The following is a 20102-nucleotide window of genomic DNA, read 5'->3' on the forward strand; positions in this document are numbered from 1 at the left end:
CGCCAATCCCACTCGCGCTCCATTGTTGTTATGGACTGTGGAGAATAGCGTAAGTTTGGATCTAAAGGGTACCTGAACTCATCCTCGCACCACCATTTTCGCCCCATCGCAACGAATACATCACCTGGTGTGCAATTCATTTTCAAATATGGACTGATGCCTCTCCGATAGATATGTTTGTTTTGGTGGAAACATTTATAGAGGCATAGAATAATGAAGAAGATAGGTTTATTGCAACATAGGCCCTTGCAATAATGCCCTGATTGACCACTTTAAACGTACAACAATCAAAATGCAATCCAGTTGTCTTTTCACCACTTTAAACAAAATAGAGATTCACGTGATAAATAATACCATATTTGATAAATAATAGCAGCCACTTGTAATGACATGTTTTCAGGGGAATCACTGCATCCTTCGATACCATATCAAACTGCAAGGACTTGTCAAATCAAACTTTAAATATGAGCTGTATACTCGCCCCTTTAAACATAATTCAGAGAGCATGCTCTGTATAAAGTATCTGCAGAAGAAGACTGAAAAAATGAGATAATGCAGCAGAGATTTGTCATTTCAAATATTTGACTCTACAAGAACTGCATTGCAAAAGAAGACTGAAAAAGATACAACAAGTGCAGAGACTTTCCATTTCAAATATTTAAAGATACAAGAAGTGCATTGCATGGAGTTCAAATTTTGAATTATGTCATTACTGCTACTATTTTTGAATATACATAACATTACAACAATAATTCATTGTGGAGCTGTCCTATAGATATGTCATCCCATATACATTGAACATATACAATTCACTCACTTTCTATATTTTCTTTGCAAAACTTCTTCTTTTATTCACTTCAATCACCCCATAATGGATAAGGGAAAAGCACCAATGACCCCCGGCTACGAAAAATGCTTGAAACAGCAACAAGAGAGAAGACAACCGGAGCTATTGTTGGGAGAGATGCGCAACAACCGAAACAACCAACAACCTGAAGCAGCTCCTAAAAGCAAACCACCACCGGTCGTGCAAAAAAAAGCGTCGCCCACCGTTGCGACGGATTCCCACGAATCAGCATCCAGGTGGGGCTCCAATGAGACTGAGATAGGAGATCTTACAGGAGAAACGTCGTCAGGCTGAAGAGGAGGCTCGAGAGCTTGCACATATGAAATTCCAAAAGAATTTACGCAAGTTTACTATTAGGAGAGCCAGAAAGGGCAAAGATTGGGTGCCAACGGAGCAGCAGGTTGCTGACGAGTCGGATCGTTATCCTGAAGTTGATCAACTTGATTTTGACAGACTTCGTCGGATGGGTATCCCATTTTCTGATACTCGCTACAATCGACACGTTGCTGGAATTCAGAAAGAATGTGATGCATTGCAAAAGAAACTTGATGGACGTGAAGAAGCTAAATTTTGGAAAGAATGGGGGGATATGCCCAATTTTCTTTATGATTGCAATGAAAAGTATACCCCGGTGGATGCTGATGCTGAAGATGATGATGAAGATTATGATTCCGACTATTATGTCGACATGACTCAGGATTGAGAACATTAATCAAATCGAACTTATGTCATGTTCTCATTTTAATCAAATGTAATTTTATTTGCAGTTTTTTAATATTGCAAATCGGAATGATATAAGCAATTTCTATTTATATAAAATTAATCTTTATTTTTAGTTAATTTATAGTGTTTTTGATTTTTTATAAAGAAAATAATCACAATTTTCAGTTTTTTTGAATTTTTTATAAATGAAATAAACGAAGTTAAGCAGCAGTTTTGTGTCAAATAACAATTTGTTTTTTTAAAACCCATTATATGTTCGCCCGAGGGGCGAACATATAACTCTTTTCCTGTTATGTTCGCCCGGGGGAAGGGGGGGTTTCAGAAAAAAAAATTGCTAGCTATGTCCGCCCGAGGGTTGAATCAATTAGGGTGGTTAGTTTTGTGAATCGAAAATTTGGGTGGTTAGTTTTGTAAAGATTATGTTCCTGGTGGTTAGAAATTTGAAGGAGCCAAGATATTTCGTAGTATGAGAACCGCACTGACAAAAAGGTATAAAACCAGAATGTATAGATATGTATATAAATATCACGAATATAAACGAATGAAATATGACTATGGGCCTGTTTGGGAAACAGAAACAGAAGCTGCTTCTGGCTTCTGCTTTTCTTGACCCGTTTGTGTAAAGAAGTAGAAGCACTTTTAAGAAATTGAGAATGTTAGCTTCTCTCTCACAGCTTCTGTTTCTTTTCCAAACACTTTCTTAACTTATTTACTTCTCACTTCTACTCCACTTCGTTACTATAAGCAAGAAGTCATTTCTTTTAAGCTAACCCAAACTGCCTCTATAATTCTCATGCCAAGAAACTGTGAAAATCGAACCTGCGTCCCATTTTTTCGTCTAAATACCGCGTCTAGATCCCAGAACATCTCTGGCTTTAATTTCTTCACCGTTTCAACCTCTGAATTGATAGCACTGGAAAAGGAAAATGGGTATGCTGAAACACCACACCCCAGCAAAATGTTGGCGCCATACTTTTCGATGAAAGTTCCTTGAGGTCCGATGATCACCAGATTCGGATTTGGCTTCCGTCCTTCTAATATATCATGGGGATATTCGAAGATCCTCTGCAACTTCTTACTACGATTTGTGTCTTCAAATGGGAGCGACGACCAAGGCATTGCCTCAAATGCTTTCCAGAACAAATCTTCTTCATCCGTCAGGCTGCGGCCCCACGATTTCCACCAGTTATGCACATAAATAAGCACAACTTTGAAAGTTTTTATTATTTCTAGACAACTTTTTATAAGCTACCTTAAGTTTATTTGTGATGTTTTTGTCATGAAGATCATCACAAAAATATAAACCTGCCACCTTATCTTCCAGATTGTGGATAGGTACCTACAAAAAGAAGTGGCATTAGAATCATAACACATGAATGATGATCTAATTGTTTTAACGAAGGCTGCATTTTGGCTAAATCATCTTCAGATTCAAGGAATTCTATTCTTTCGTTCGTAAAAGGATAACCTGCAGCTCCATACTTACAGAAAAAAGGGGTGGCATCACATTGTAAAACTACACCTCTCTACTTAGAACTTTTAAAAAGCAAATGTACTGTTTCGATCCATTAGTGAACCCACGCTGGGAATGAGGGCAATAGCCACACAAACTTTAAACGTAAAATTTTTCTAGATTTATATTATAGCTCCAAGTTAGTAGCCAGGTCAATTATATTTCTTCAATATCTTAACTACTTCTAGGGATGAAATACTCATTACTAACATTTAGCTATATGTGTTCAATTGGAGAGAAATGAACCTAACGAGGGAAGGAATAGAAAGAAAAATTATGAACAATATATGTCGGGAAAGAAAGGATATAGAATAGAGTGGTGACCAAACATGAGAATGTAAAATAAATATATGATCACATTTAAGGAAAACGAGCAAGAAGGAAAATAAAGCATTCCTTCCTAAATTGGTCTAAATTGTTGGGTTAGAGTTCTTTCATATATCATTAGAATGGAGTGAAGGTATAAATGTTGTTAGAATCTGGAAAATATTAGTGCTAAAGCATGATCATGATGTCTCCTTCATGTTATCTCTATTATAGCTTAATGATGCATCCACTAGTTTAGTGCTCTTTCAATTAGCTTAGTTTAATCCTAGTTTTGTTCTACAAATAGACCAATATATCCTTGTAATAACTAATCCGAAATATATAAGTTTCTCATTCTCTGCAATTTATTACATGGTATCACAACCATGAGCTTTCATATGAACGTTCCTAAATGTTTTTAAGACGATGCAGTTCTTACAGCATGTTTTTTCATTAATTGGATGCCCTCGATTATCTTAGTCAATAACACTCCTTTTTACATGTTGTAACCTGATAAAGCTTTATTTTCTGTATCACCTATAATCTTTGGTAGCACTTGCTTCGTTCATAATTTTGGACCTGGCAGAGATAAACTTGATCCCAGGTCAACCAAATGTATCTTTCTAGGCTATTCTCATTCTCAAGAAGGGTACAAGTGTTATAGTCCAATTCTCAAGCGTGACTTTGTGAGTAAAGATGTTACCTTCCTTGAGTCTCCTCCTTACTATCCTTCTAAACTCTGATGTCGAGATTGACCCTGGTGATCCGAATATGGTACCCATGTATGGTTGGAGTTTATACAATAAAACGCGTATTCTTCATAAAATTACATCGTCTCCATACATAATATACAGTTTCTTAAAAAAAATTATAAACTTTAAACGACGTAACGTTATAAAGTGGTACTCTCTGTCCGACTTCTTTTATCTTATTTGACTTTTTGTGATAAAATTGACAAAATTTTGATCGATAATGAGTAATTATTCTTACATGAGCTCTAAATATCAAAAAATACATCTTAAACTGGAATAAATATAGATTTTAGTAATATATTTTTTATATTTTTTTCAATTATTTAATATATGTAAATTTCAGTCAAAATTTAGTCAATTTGATCATAAAAAGTCAAACAAGACGAAAGAATTGGGACGGAGGAAGTATTTGAGACTATATTTTCTAGACGTGAAATTTTAGAAATTATTGCTTGAAATTGTGATAAAAGAAGGCCAATATCGGCGACGGGTCGTGTTGTAGGATTTATAGAAATGAATAACCTGATTTGTTCTTTGTTTATGCAGCTGCAAAAATGCGCATGCTCTGCAATACTGCATTCTTGAGGTGAAATTCCTAATTATCCGAAAAAAGCAAAATGAAAATTTGGCACATTTATATTGACAAATAGAAAAAGGTAAATGAAATTCCGAGATTGCAGCAGTTGATGCTGATCTGAGGCTGCATCAGGCTAAAGAACAGAATGACAAAGTGCTTGACTTTCAGAAACTCACAGCAGTTCCAGAATTTAGTATATCTTATTTATTTATTACAGATAATGAGTTTAATTCTCTCCAAGGTGTTCCAGGGGCAGCAAGTTTTGGAGGTTTTAGACTTCGAAGCACAATGTGACTAATATATACAACAACGACATAAAATTTTGTGAACTGCAAAGTATTCAGTTAGAATCAGAGTATCCCTTGTCGGTGTCTTCTGCGTCTCCTTCCTCCTTGAGTGAAGCCAAGGAATGCGTAGACAGCTGGCTATGATACTGCTGCACCACCAAAACTGATGCTGTTGTTGAGAATTGTGGAGATGTTAACAAGCTACCAATTGGCCCCAGTTCCGGGCACTCACCTTTTGTTTTTAAGGCTTCAGGTACCTCGCCCTCGGGCATTCTTCCAACTAGAAACAGATTGCACCTATTATACTCACGGATTGCCTCAATTGTTTCTGCAGCATTATTCACTACTCTCTCTTCGTATGTGATTGAGGTGTCTTCTGACACATTTTTCTTATAGGCGTCAAGAATTTCATCATCGAAGTTACTTTCATCAGCATTTGGAAAATCATCCATGTTGATGTGGACAACCTGTCCCCGGATTTTAGGCTGCAGCACAAAACGAACAATGGTCACAGTTATACCAGGGTGCTCAGCCATCCTTGCCCCATAAGCAAGTGCTTCGTGATCATCACGGCCTCCAAAGAAAAGGACAATCATGACAGAGTTAACATTGCTGGCAGGTATATGTGTTGGTCCACCAAGTCCGCGATCAACTAATAAACCAACTGAGCAAGGTGCATGCTCAAGAACTTTGCGGTTCACAATTCTAAAATCAGCTCTAGTTGTCTCTAGTTGTCCATCTAGCCTCTGATGCTTGTGAAATGGGAGAATTATCATAGCAGCCCGTTTACTATCAGCGCTGCTGCAGATGTCCTCGTGCATACTGGACATTGGTGAAATTGCTGTTGTTGGCCTAATGGAGACTCGACTTAATTGTTGGAAAGCTTCAAAGGCAAAAACAATTTGGGTGGAATCAGAATTCTGTGTCGAATTCCAGAAGGGGAGTCCATTCCTTCTCGCCTTATGAACCATAAGCATAGCAGATGACCTCTCCGACAGCTCCATTAAGTGCATGGCATAAACACGAAGTCCTTCTTTCTTCCCTATCCCACGAGAAGCCTCAATGAGATTGATCAGAGAGGGGATGTCCCTAGAACTATGGAAGCAGGCCAATATCCGGAGTTGAGAGTTGGTGTCAGTCCTCTGAACTGTTCTATGCTTGTATACAGCTTTAGCCAACTTTTTAGCTGGTTTGTATACTGCAATAACTATTGGCGTTGTCATGAAAGTAGTGACGAGTGCCATCAGAACCAAAATGGCAAACGTTTGGTCATTCAATACCTGAAACATCAGAAGTGCCGGAATTAAGCAAATATTTAAGATATGAATTACCTACTGAAACAAATTAAACTTACCCCTCTGTCTTTTCCAATGTTAAGGACGATGAGCTCCACCAAACCCTTGGTGTTCATCAGAACACCTAGAGCAATAGCCTCCTGAAAGGGAACTTTAGACAGAAGTGACACCACAACCGTGCCCACAATCTTCCCAAAACAAGCAGTAAATATGACCAAAGCAAGGAGACCCCATGACTGAGCACCTTGAATGGTGGTCACATCAGTTTTCAAACCACTTGAGACGAAATACAATGGGAGAAGAAGGCCAGAAACAAGATCCTCGACTTTTTCAACAAGAGCTGCAGCAATCGGTCCTTCCTTTGGAACAAGAACTCCAATCACAAATGCCCCAAAGAGAGCATGGATACCGATAGTATCAGTTACAAACCCTGCAGCCAAAACTAATGCTAAAATAGCACAGACATAAACTTCATCAACTGGTTCGCCTTCAGGGCAATGTTTGGCCATCCTCTTAAATAGAGGTGGAACAATAAATGTGCAAGCCAACACAAAACCTGCACCACAAAGAAGAACCCATAGTGAAATGAGAGGGGAGCGTCCAGTTCCAGAGAGCGCAATGGCAAGAGCTAGTAGAATCCAGGCTGCAACATCATTAACTGCTGCTGCAGACATTGCCATTCTCCCAACATCAGTCGTCAAAAGTTTAAGCTCAGCAAGGATTCGAGCCAAGACAGGGAAAGCAGTAATCGAAAGGGCCACTCCCATGAAAACAAGAAAAGGTCCTTCATTTACACCCTTGGAAACACTTCCACGAAGGACATATGATACTCCAATTCCTAACACAAAAGGGACGCTTATTCCTGAAAGGGCAATGCACAAAGATTTCTTTCCTGTCCGACGAAGAGATTTTGGGTCCAACTCGAGCCCAACCAGGAACAAAAAGAAGAGGAGACCGAGATTAGCTAGCGTATCCAGCACTGTGAGACTTCTAGGAGGAAATACTGCATTGAGAAAGCTTTTGTTGCGACCAAGTGCTGATGGACCAAGTAAAATTCCGCCCTGAAAATATTAACAGCACAGGTGTGTAACCAGGACAAGTGAATAGCTTAAATCTCTATGTTCAAACATGATTGTAAAACTATTACAAGGTTTTTCACCTAAAACATCTACTAATGCTATATTATTGCAGTAACTATTGTTGCTTAATTAGTTAAACCGAAATTTTGTAAACATAAAGTATCAATGCTCTATTACTCTGGAAACTTTTGCAGGGAAAAACAATCATCACTGAAATTTATCCTTTTTGATCAAGTCCAGAAAAAATTTGTAGATAGCACCGGAGCCCCACAACAATTCCAAATATAAACGTTCTTTTTATTCTGTTCTTAAAATTAAAAACACTATGATACTCATAAGTTCCTTTTTTCCGAAACTTGTATTACACAGAATTTGCTGGCAATTACTCGTATATTAAGATTTCAACGTCCTAGAATTGCCCATCTCAGGAGGGTATGGGATTAGATTTCATATGAGTTTCGATCAAGTCAACTCTGAAATATCTCTTCTCTGTTACACTGTCATAATGAAACATTCAGTATGGTGCAAGTATAACTAACTAGCATGTGGAAGGTTATTTGATAATACATAGTATGGCGTTTAAATCGGATTCTGAAGAAGATTTAGTGACACAACATGTTCCAAACTCTGAAAATAAGGTCGCCAAAGATTACTTAAAAAGATATTCCGTATTAGTGTATATCATGTAAAAGAGATGATTGTTGACTACTGTAATTAGTACTGTAAGTAATAAAAAGCAAAAACAGGTGGTCATTGAACTGATCCGTCATCTGTATCCCGTCCAAATTCATAGACCAGACGGGACCAAGTCAAACATACCAAGTATATCACACTCATAAGTAGAATTCGAGTCAGGACCATGTTTTTCCCCTTTTTTTTTTGTAATGTGGTCACAAACATCCCATATAACAAGACAGTAAATCCTAACTATATAGCACAATGATCAAAAGAAAAAGTGAGAAAGACCGATGGACTTACGACAATCTCAGCAATGACTCTAGGCTGCCGCAAAGGTTTCAGAAGGTACGCGAGAAACCTGGAGAGCACAAGCACAATACATATCTGCAGAATCGCCAGAGGAAGTGCATAATCAAGAGGATCATCTCCCTGGAACACCCCATTAGACATAGCTTTCATCGGGCTCGGACACTTCACCGTTCCATTCGACACCATCTTTGCTCAAAACTCAGCGAAATCAAACTGCCAAGCTTCAAAATTTTAGTTGCATTACAAGATCACAGTGGTTGAACAGCTATGAAAAGATACTATAAAAAAATCTTCTGATTAATGCAGGGACTAGGGAGATATCAGATACGGATTACATAAATCTGATGTGTTTTAGACTTTTTAAATATTTCATGGCCCCACATAATTATTCAGGGAATTTGTATTCTTGTTCGAACTGTAATGCTAATACAACAAAGATACTCTTTGAATCATGAATTCTATAGATTCTCGGTATGACTTGGAACGTACCTGGGGACCAACATGGAAGCCTTATCCTTTTCTTTCTCAAATAATAAAAAAAAATATTTGTTTCTAAAATTTTCCATTATTTGTAACGGTCTTTCTAATGTGTGCCCAAGGGCACACAAGAAGCACCAACTTTCATGAAAATGGCTTGTTTTGATTGGTGGAATTGATGTGAATGCAGAGGACCATTTACATTTATTATCCATCCACCAATCAAAAGCTACTATTCTCATGGATGTTAGTGACTATTGTGTGCCCCTGGGCACATCATAGAAAATTCGTATTCGTAAAGCAATAGTATCCGACTCGCGAGCATAAAAGATTGTGCGGATAGATAAACATTATCTGGTTTCATTCCCAAAAAAATTATTCAATTATTCTAAGTCTGATATTAGTCGGTACTCGATATTCGGATATATGATATTCGGATATATGGATACGGGTAAAAAAATAAATAAAACTTTCTAAGAAATGACAGATGTGTAATATATAAATTGATTGATTGTATTGTTAGCAAAGGTCTACTAACTAAAAGGAGTAAATGAGAGTGCACAAGACGTTAGCAGCTTTGTTGTTTACTGCAAAATTCCAATCTATATTTCTAACTTAGTAAACGCGGCCATAGTTCGACCGAAATTAATAAATAGAGTAGGTGGCAGTTTGCATGGAGGAGAGAGGTAAACCACAGAGGAGAGATAAACCAGGGAGAGAGACAGAGACAGAGAGAGGTAAACCAGAGAGAATGAGAGAGAGGGAGAGGGAGAGGGGGAGAGAGAGAGAGAGAATGACGGAGAGAGAGGGAGAGAAAAAGAGAAGGAGAGGGGAAGAGGGGGAGAAGGAGGAGGAGAGGCAGAGGGGGGAGAGAGAGAGAGGGAGGGAGAGGGAGAGAGGGAGAGGGAGAGGTTGAGGGAGAAGGGGGGAGAGAGAGATAGGGAGGGAGAGAGAGAGGGAGAGAGGGAGAGAGGGAGAGAGGGAGAGAAAAAGAGAAGGAGAGGGGAAGAGGGGGAGAAGGAGGAGGAGAGGCAGAGGGGGGAGAGAGAGAGAGAGGGAGGGAGAGGGAGAGGTTGAGGGAGCGGGAGAGAGAGAGAGGGAGAGATACCTGAAAGTTGGAAGAGCAGAGAGTGCAGAGCAAACTAAAAAGTGCGGAGAGAGACAGAGACACCCGAGTAGTTATTATGTAGTATGTGTGTTCTCTACATATATAGTTGTTGTAGGAGTAGAGAGAGGGACAGGTGTGAATGATAGATGGATCCTCTACATGTTCCAACTCGAGAAACACAAGACTTATACGTAAAAATAAAACCGACTTTATATTAAGTAAAAGTCGATTTTAAACGAAATAAATTTACACCTTTTTAATTATATCGGGAAGAGAGGGTAAAATTATCAAATCTTCTAATAATAGCCTTAAATTTAAAAGTATGTTAAATATCAAGGATATATATCTGAGTAAAGTACTCTTTAATAAAATATTAATACAGATATTTTCTATAATATTTATGACATAATCTATTTGCTAGATATTATAAAACAATAATATGATATTTGACTATCTTATCTCTTTAAATTAAATTTTAGTTTAAAAAATGTTAGATATATATGTATTGTACTTAAAAATTACTTATTTATGCTAAATATATATGGACCGCAGCTTCTATATGTGCCTTCTAAAACTTACATATATGGATTTTTAAATTAACAATAATATAATATTAAACTTTTGTGTAAAATTAGATGTTCACACAAGCTAAGAATCATGGAGAGCTGTTACGAGACAATTTCCTCTATGAATACCTGCTATTGATAAGTAAGCTCCACGCTAGGGCTGTCAAAAAAATCTGAAAAATTCGATATCCGTTCGAAAAATCCGTATTCGTATCCGAGATAAAGTGAATATTATCTGTATCCGAGACAAAACGGATATTATCCGCATCCGAATCCGACAATTCCGGATACGGATACGGATACGGATATAGGCATATTCGTACCCGATAATATCCGAATCCGAAATTAAATATATATGATATTAAATATTATATTATTATTATTAGTATTATTATTCAGTAACTATATAATGTGTGTATTTATATATGTATACATAAAATAATATATGTATATAATTTTTGTATAGTTTTAAAATATTATAGACATATATCATAATTTTATTTGAGTTTAATATTTTAAAGATAACAAATTTATATTGAAAGATAAATAAGAATTAATTTTTGAATTAATATAAAGATTCTTTAATAATTTTAATTTTTTTTACTCAGATTTTAAAAATTAATTTTTAGTTTTTACTATTTTTTATGATTTCTTAGAAATTTTAATAGAAAAATAAAAATTCTGATTAAAAAATAGATTCGGATCCGGATATTATCCGAATCCGGATAATATCCGTCGGATCCGGATCCGGATATTATCCTTTAAAAATTTTCTGATTCGGATCCGGATATGGATATGTATTTTTGGATTCGGATCCGAATACGGATACAGGCAGATCCGTATCCGAATTATCCGTTTGAAACCCCTACTCCACGCTTTACCATTCAGGCTCCAATTCAATTTTCACTAATATGGATGAAATATGTGGAGAAAGCATGGATAAATATGATATAAATTTTAGAATTAGAGCTTAAATAGTAAAATATGAAATTTATTTATCAATTCTCTGAATATATTAAATGTTTACGATCACACAAAAAATGTATATTAATTGTAAAATCGCCTTTAATTAACAAAACCAGTCCAATTCCACTCTGTTTATGAAAAAGTAAAGTCATTTAAAACCTGTGAAAACATACAAAAATATAATTGATTTCTAACATAAGCAACAACTGCTGCAAATACGGCAAAAAAGAAGTCAACTACGGAAAAAACTCTTATCGTGTTTGCTAAACAAAACCCATACAACTCTAACGAGTCCATTTAAAGCCTATGATGACTACACCGACCAGTGTGTTTCAAGTTTCAACGTGCGACAACATGCAAAAATAGCTAGAGGTCAAGTTCTAGCTTCAAATTTGTTACTGTTTTGAATATTTTTTTAAAATATACATCATAACTGTGATTTCACCGATATCACCTTTCTCGCATAAACAACGTGAATAATAACTCTTTTCACTAGCAAATTCCGTAGGTACAGTTCTGCCTTATTATAATTATTAAATAATATTATTGAAATACACGACACGGTTTTATACTAAAATTTTATATTTTAATGCTTAATCAACTATTTTATCGATGGTCAGCTATGTTATTGTTAAGTTCAAGATCATTATGTTCAAAATCGGCATGGATCCCGACAAACCCACATTCAAATATAGATCACTAATGAACCCATCACTAGTGAACCCATCTCCCTTAATTAATGAAGATTACTAGCTTCACAGCATAGTACAAAATTTGGACCAAACCCAATACTCATTATTTCGCTAGGTCACTCCATAAATGAATCTCACTCGCTTACAGGGACGTATCTAGGATTTTGAACCTATGGGGGCAAAATATCTAGAATTTCAAACTCATGGGAAAAATTAGAGGTTACAAAAAAAAATTTCCTTGATTTGTGGTTCTTTTGCTTGAAAGGTGAAGTGTTTATTTCGTAAAAATACAAAGAAAAACAGAGGACATGAGCTTCTGCTTTGTTTTTTATTTAGTTATGCTGCTCTGCTTTAACCGGACAACAGAAGCCTGGGCGGAGTTGAACCATGATTGGTTCGATAGCAATCTCAAACCTCAACCATGGGGGCAAAGATGTTAGCTTTAAAAATTAGAATACTGAAACATAGTAAACACTAAACAATACACTGGGGGCAAGTACCCCCACTGCCACAGTGTGAATCCGTCCCTGCTCGTTTAAGATATTATCAAGCCTCCAAACTCATCCCGGGGGAGGTGGCTGCAGGCATGATAACGTCTCTCGGTGTCGCTATATTCGTGATCGCTACATCTGGGGGTAGTTGTATCCGGGGTGACAAAGATTAAGGATCGCAGCCAGTGATCGCTACATCTGGGGGTAGTTGTATCCGGGGTGACAAAGATTAAGGATCGCAGCCAGAATCATTCTCTCAGACTCATTGTCGAGCTAGGCTCTCAGACCTCATTATTTATACTCCAAAGGGACCCCAAGTAATTAGGTGTAACATCGCAAAATTTGGATATGTAAAATTCTTTATAATATTTATTTGATTAGATATTAACATGTTTTAATTATAAAATATGATAATTAAAATAATAGTGATCGGAGTTTTAGACCTGCTCTTGATCGATATTATTTTAATACACTATATGCTTATGAGAAAATGAGATTTTAACAAGATTTTTATTATTAGCTGCAACAAATATATATAATAAAGAAGTGAAGAAATTGAATAGGTTGGAATATTTTATTCATAAGATTGTCACATCATAGAATAAAATTTAATCATTTTAATTGGTTTAAAAATAAATAGGTTTGGAATATTTGTAATTATATAAATAAAGAGAATAAATAATAAGAGAAAAAGATATTTTTCTTGGCTAAGATATTTAGAGAAGATCATTTTCCCCAAGCTCTAGATATTTTGGAGGAAAGATATAAAGAAGTAGAGATTCAATAAATACACCTAAATAATTATAGGAATAGAAATCAATAAAGAGAAAAAAAAAATAAGGCAAGGATTTAACAAGGGAGAGAGAGGAAAGGAAAGTTAGAGAGAGAGTGTAAATTCTTGCAAGCTCAAATTTAGAGGGGTGATTAAAGAGAAAGAAGGGGATTTTGGTTGCAAATAAAGTACTAATTAATTATTTTATAAGATAAGTCTTCACTACTTTAATTATATTTTTTCAAAAAAATTAAAATTTATGATAGTATTTGTTTAGGTAGTCTTAAATGCTCCAGGAGTTTAGGATTGTATAAGAAGAGTCTAATTTCCCTATCTTGAGTTAGTTACTATGGCTAACTATATAATGAACAAGGAAGGTGATTAATTAAATGGGTAAAATTTATTTTACTTGTAAATCAATTTTTTTTACTGCTAGGTCTTATTTTGGTATTGTATATGTGAAAGTTAGGGTTTGTGTTTAAGATTTGGGCATTTGGTGGTGTGAGAGTTTAATTTAAATTGTTGAGGAGATTGTAATGACGCTGAAAAGAGGAGAGTGTTGGTGAGATTGATTTAAAAAGGGGACGGGTGTTCGCACAAAATCACGCAAGCGTACGTGGTCACAAGTAATATAGAATTTCAATTAAGTTCGTTTCACAGAGACTGGTGTATCAAGTAATATGCACTTATTCAACAATGTATAGCTATTATTCAATGCTCGGACAAATAAAAATTTGGTGGGTTTTTATCTAACTTACTAATTAAACTCGAATTATTAAAACTAAGAATTATAACTAAGTGATTAAACTGGATTACTTATGAGAATAAAACATGGGATTCTAACTTCATTATATACTTCATTCAGAGTTATGCCTTTATCGATATGTGATGGTTGATAACTAATCAGATAACACGAAACTGATACACGCTATCTTTCAATATACGTGCACCGCACTATTCCACATCCACAATTAAGATAGAAGGTAAACAGACACCAATTATGCTTAGACCCTATATGTGTATAAGATTTGAAAACATAACGGTTGAAGAACAAGTTATCTATCAAGATTACATAGGGCGATGCAAGATGGTTAAAATCACACCACTAATCATGTATATCGAATACATAATCCTATGTTCGCATGGAAAGTTCTAAATCAATATATCCACTGTCGCTTCAATAAAGATTAACACACAACTTAGATGTTAACTACGCATCCAAGAAGAATAAGCACAACCAATACGAAGAAATCAAACATTCATCACACAATTAGTTAAGGCAATTCAACTACTGAAATCCATATATAAATCCGCTAGAATCCCATGACAATGATTAGTTCATAATCGAACCTCTCGTCATCATGGGTTCGAATATAAACATGATAGGAATAAGTCTAAAACAAGATAAAAGTGCGAGAATCAAAGTTGAGAAACAAATCCGAAAACGAGCATCCAAAAGTATCGCCTAATTAGAAGAAGACAAAGAATAATATGTAGAACTAGGTCCCCTCCCCCGTAGCCGTCTTGCTCTCTGTACTTCATTCGGGCTTTTTCTTCCTTGAATAATTTATATTTAAGTGTCCTAAGTTGACCGGGTCAGCAGCTAATCCAAACGGGCCTCAAAAACGAACTTTTCCACCATCGGGGTAGCGCGGGCGCGCTACCAGGGCTCCCCCAGGGCGCAGGCGCGCCGCTCCAGGGCTCTTTCTTGACTTCGAATCCACCGTATAAGCCTGGAAAAGTCCATCCTCCCTCCATCTGGGTTCGCTACACACATCAACACAAAAATACAACAAAAATACCACATACTTGAGGCCAAATCATCAATTAAAGTCGAAACGTAGGCATTTCAAGTGGATATAAAATCCACTTATCAGACCCCCAAACTTAAACTGATGCTTGTCCTCAAGCATAGACACACACACAAATACTACTAATGCCATGCATGAATGCAACTAAATGCCTACGTCTACTTCAACAGAGTCCTCAATATGAGCCGCTAATAAAAATAAGGCTTAAACACTTCTTCCCCAATGAGTCAACTACCGTTTAGGGTCACTAAAGAATTCCTATGCCTCTCCTATTTTTCTATATTTTTCCTCTTTTTCTTGCTAAGTCTAAGGTTGGGACGCCTCTCAGTGTAAGTGAGTCACGACCGCCATTCGACTTCGCTTATTCCTTTTTTTTAGAAAGACATATTCTAATACATTTGCATTTAATACTAGCACAAGTACATGGATCGTCCCTTTCACATGACATTGCATTCTACCCATTGATCTCAAAGGAGTACCTGATAATTTTTATTCTTTTTATTCTTTTTTTTCCTCTTTTTTTAGAAAGACATATTCATCCCTTAACTCCCCCAAAGTTAAGATTTACAAACTCTAAGTTCAAAAAGGGAATAATCCAAACCCTACGCCCGACTCAACGCGAGGACTCAAGAAATAAGTTAGTCTAAGTCTTATCTGTAGAGCATAAGTGTAATTACAATGTTCACACAAGTAGTTTCCAAGTAACAAGGCATCGCATATGATAAAGACTACTCGCCAAGAAATTATGCACATAACCTCATCATAAGACATCAACATGAAACACAACTTCAAGATTCATGCAAATGCGACTATATGAAACTACTAACACATACTAAATAAAAGCATATATAAAAAAAACACGTACTAATATGCAAACTATATGAGATAATACTAACTATATGCAACATGCAACATATATGAACACACACTACTATTAATCCTTCGATTACCATCCCCAAACTTAAAATATTCAATGTCCTCATTGAAGGTGATAATAAGGATATACACGTACCTAGATGTCGGGTGGATCACCGTCCTCGGGTGGAGGATCAGGTGGCGAATATACCATGCCAGCTCCAAACACTGGCCAATCAACTTCAACACCAAAGGCTCGAAAAGCACTCCTAAGAGCTTGAGTCAAATCCTCTGCAAAACGGCGATGAATGTCATGCATGACATCTATACGCCGAGTCAACCTCTTAAATAACACATCACTTAAGTGATCAGGTGGTAGTTTGAGTTCGAGATTGGGAGCTTCTTCAATAGATGGTTTAAGTCGCTCTTGAGGATTTTTAAGCTCTGCTGATCCATGAGACTCGAATGGCATATCAAACTTCCACTTCCATGGAGATGCATTCAAGAACTGAAGTTGCTCTGCTTCTTCTTCATCTTTGAAATCAGAATCACTTGTTACGACTCTCTCTAAGGCATCGGACTTTAGCATTTGGTCAATCTCAGAATTTGCTGCAGCTTCTAGTGGCTTCACCTTAAAGCATTCTACTTCATCTGTTGGGAATTTCATTGCGTTGAACACCTTAAAAGTGACACTCTGATCTTGAACTCTCATTGCAAGCTCTCTTTTTTGCACATCGATCAAAGTTTGGCCTGTAGCTAAGAACGGCCTTCCTAAGATAATGGGAATATTCTTATCCTCCTCAAAGTCTAGAATGACAAAATCAGTAGGGAAGATGAGCTTATCCACTTTAACCAAGACGTCTTCCACTATACCTCTCGGGTATGTGATGGACCGATCAGCCAGTTGTAAGTACATGTTTGTAAGTTTCTTGAAGACAGACAACGACATTAGGTTGATACTAGCTCCAAAGTCACACAAACACTTGTCGAAAGATAATTGCCCAATAGTACAAGGTATCGTGAGACTTCACGGATCTTTCAGTTTCAGAGGCAATTTCTGTTGCAGCACCGCACTACACTCTTCTGTTAGAGCAACAGTCTCCAATTCTTCAAGCTTCAGTTTTCGAGAAAGAATACCCTTCACGAACTTAGCATAGCTCGGCATTTATTCTAGAGCTTCCACAAAAGGTATGTTGATCTGCAATTTCTTGAAAACCTCTAGAAATTTGGCAAGGTGCTTGTCGAGCTTTTGCTTCTGAAGTCTTTTCGGATCTGGAGGAGGTGGATATACTTGCTTAACCCCATCATCAGATTGAGGACTAGACTTCTCAGCTGATTCCTTGCTTGCCTCTTTGTTGCTTTCTTTCTTGTCAGCGTCAACAATAGTTTTTCCACTATCAGACTTAGATGAGAGCACAGGTGTTTTAACCTGTTGACCACTCTCTTCCTTGTTATGCTCTGTTGCTGACTCTTCTCCTTCGTAACCTTTCCGGATCTCAAGGTGACAGCCTGTACCTGTTCTTTCACTTCTTTCTTACCCGGATTGACCTTGGTATCACTAGGAAGAGTTCCTTGTGGTCTGTTAATCAACGCGTTAGCAATCTGCCCAATCTGGTTTGTTAGGAATTAATAATTTTTGATGATAACATAAACATTTTGTAACATGTCTTACTTAGAATCTTTATCAAATTTCAGTTGTAATTGTTATATTTCTTATCTTTGGGAATTATCAACGGATGGGTAGAATAGGATGGCTAATTATAAATATCCAATGCCATGTAATTTTATCTAAGTGAAGGATATTCAACTGACGAGATGTAACTATTCAACTAATGAAGACTGGATCATGTTTCAACTGATGAAAACCAAGCATTCAACTGAAGACAAAGTATTCAACTGATGATGCTAAGGAATTCAACTGATGAGACTGGAACAACATTCAACTGATGAAGTCTGTAATTCATTCAACTAATGAGACTAGCACAACATTCAACTGATGAAGTCAAGAGCAGTTGAAAGTAACCAAAACTTTCAACTGATGAAGCAAAGAGCAGTTGAAAGTGACTAGAGCTTAAGTCTGACAAATCACATGGATCGAAAATCACATGGATCGAATTACACTAAAATAGACATGGAAGCCTGATTAGGAAAATAAAGAAGAAGCGGAAACATTCTTATCTCATGCAGTGCAATCTGGATCAAATCAAGATGATGGTCAAAGATGAAGACATTTCAGAAAGCATGCATAAGACAAAGATGTGCAGCATAGTTTTAGATTAGAGTGCAATTTGTATTCTAGTTAAAAGATTTGTAAAACTTGGAGTATATAACCAAGTTAGAAGCATCAGTTGAACTCGTTCGAATTACTTGAGAGAAAAACTGAGAGTTAGAATTTGTTCAAGTGATGAACCAGCAGCTGTGCGAATTGTAATCAATCCACAGATTCTTCTATATATAAACTCACGGGTGGATCATTCAGTCCACCCGTATTTTTAATACTTGGTGTTTTCTGTTTTATTGTTTTAAAGTGTTTGTCCTTGAATCTTTTTTTTTTTGTAAAAGATTGTATTCAACCCCCCCTTCTACAATCTTTCTTATAGTTGGTGTAAAATAAGATGGTTCTCCAAAGTCTTGATTGACACCGCTTGGCTTTTAACCATTAGTCTCAATTCTTCCAATTCAGATCTTTCGTTGGAAGATTGTCCAGCCACCCCATGATTTTGTTGCTGGAATCCGGATGGATGGAATTGCTGCTTCGGTGCAATTTGTTGTTGAAAACCAGAAGGGTGAAAAGGTCTAGCTCCTTGCTGCTGAAATTGTTGCTGCGGGTGTGGCATGAAGTTCTGATTGTTGCTCCAGCTGAAATTCGGATGATTCCGATTATTCGGGTGATAAGTAGCCGGAGATGGCTGCTGAGATCTCTGAAAATTGCTCACAAACTGAGCTGACTCGCTAGATATGGCACACTGATCAGTGGCATGAGTACCCGCACAAAGCTCACAAACTGAAGGTGGCTGCTGAATTCCCAAATTTGCCAAAGAATCCACCTTCATAGTAAGAGCCTTAAGCTGAGCAGCTATGGTTGAAGTAGCATCAACATCCAGAATCCCTACTGCTTTGCCCTGATGAAGACGCTGAGTAGGATTCTGATATTCATTCGCAGCCATCATCTCGATCAACTCATAAGCCTCCTCTTAGTTCTTAGCCCATAGAGCTCCACCTGATGCTGCATCGAGCATTGGTCTCGATTAAGGTCCTAAACCAATATAGAAGCAATTAATCACCATCCAATCAGGCATCCTATGATGTGGGCACTTTCGAAGCATCTCCTTGTAGCATTCCCATGCTTCACATAAATTTTTACCAGATAGCGGAGAGAATTGAGTGATAGCATTCCTAATTGCAGCTGTTTTGGCCATAGGGAAGAACTTAGTAAGAAATTTCTGAGCCAGATCCTCCCATGTCGTAATAGATCCTGCAGAAAGAGAATGCAACCATCCCTTAGCTTTATCCCTCAGAGAAAATGAGAACAGCCTCAATTTGATGGCATCGTCAGTAACAACATTGAACTTGAAAGTGTCGCAGATCTCAATGAAATCCCGAATATGCATATTAGGATCCTCTGTCGGAGAACCCCCAAACTGCACTGAGTTCTGTATAATCTGAATAGTGCTCGGCTTGATCTCAAAAGTGGTGGCCTGGATTGCTGGTCTGACAATGCTCGACTGAATGTCATTGATTTTAGGCTCAGCGAAAGCCTTAAGAGCCTTAGTATCATTCGCCACTGGTGGTTGGTCACCCATTGTAGTACTCACTATCGTTTCTGCTTTTGCCAATGCTTCTTTACAGGCCTGAAAACGTGTTCGCATACACGTCACTCAAGTACCAGAAACACACACAATAATGAAATAAAAGTGAGAAAAGAATTCAAGTCAGTGAACTTTAACGACCACTGATGACAAGCACATAGACTAAAATATAACACCGAGTCCCTGGCA

General features: G+C 37.1%; 1 protein-coding gene and 1 non-coding gene across 2 annotated transcripts; one reads left to right on the forward strand and one right to left on the reverse strand.

Annotated features, from left to right (window-relative positions):
* Window positions 1–4755: 4755 nt before the first annotated feature.
* Window positions 4756–10022, reverse strand: LOC108208162 (cation/H(+) antiporter 18). Its single transcript, XM_017378659.2, has 4 exons — window positions 9952–10022; window positions 8358–8579; window positions 6360–7361; window positions 4756–6285 (listed from the first exon to the last, which is right to left on the reverse strand). Exons 2-4 carry the CDS (start codon window positions 8550–8552, stop codon window positions 5059–5061), a joined length of 2424 nt encoding a protein of 807 aa, XP_017234148.1. The 5' UTR covers window positions 8553–8579; window positions 9952–10022; the 3' UTR covers window positions 4756–5058.
* A 9379-nt stretch (window positions 10023–19401) lies between these two features.
* On the forward strand, window positions 19402–19508 carry LOC135150952 (small nucleolar RNA R71). Its single transcript, XR_010289412.1, has one exon. It is a non-coding gene; the product is annotated as a small nucleolar RNA R71 (small nucleolar RNA).
* The last annotated feature ends 594 nt before the right edge of the window (window positions 19509–20102 follow it).

The sequence above is a fragment of the Daucus carota genome, chromosome 2 (genome assembly GCF_001625215.2).
Source record: "Daucus carota subsp. sativus chromosome 2, DH1 v3.0, whole genome shotgun sequence".
Classification (NCBI taxonomy): Eukaryota; Viridiplantae; Streptophyta; class Magnoliopsida; order Apiales; family Apiaceae; genus Daucus; species Daucus carota.

Excerpts from the sequence above, each read along its gene's own strand:
- LOC108208162 (XM_017378659.2), bottom strand. The coding sequence starts at position 8,552 with ATGGTGTCGAATGGAACGGTGAAGTGTCCGAGCCCGATGAAAGCTATG. Across the intron at positions 7,362-8,357 it reads GAGTCATTGCTGAGATTGTC|GGCGGAATTTTACTTGGTCC; the intron begins GTAAGTCCATCG and ends TAATATTTTCAG. Across the intron at positions 6,286-6,359 it reads ACATTGGAAAAGACAGAGGG|GTATTGAATGACCAAACGTT; the intron begins GTAAGTTTAATT and ends CTGATGTTTCAG.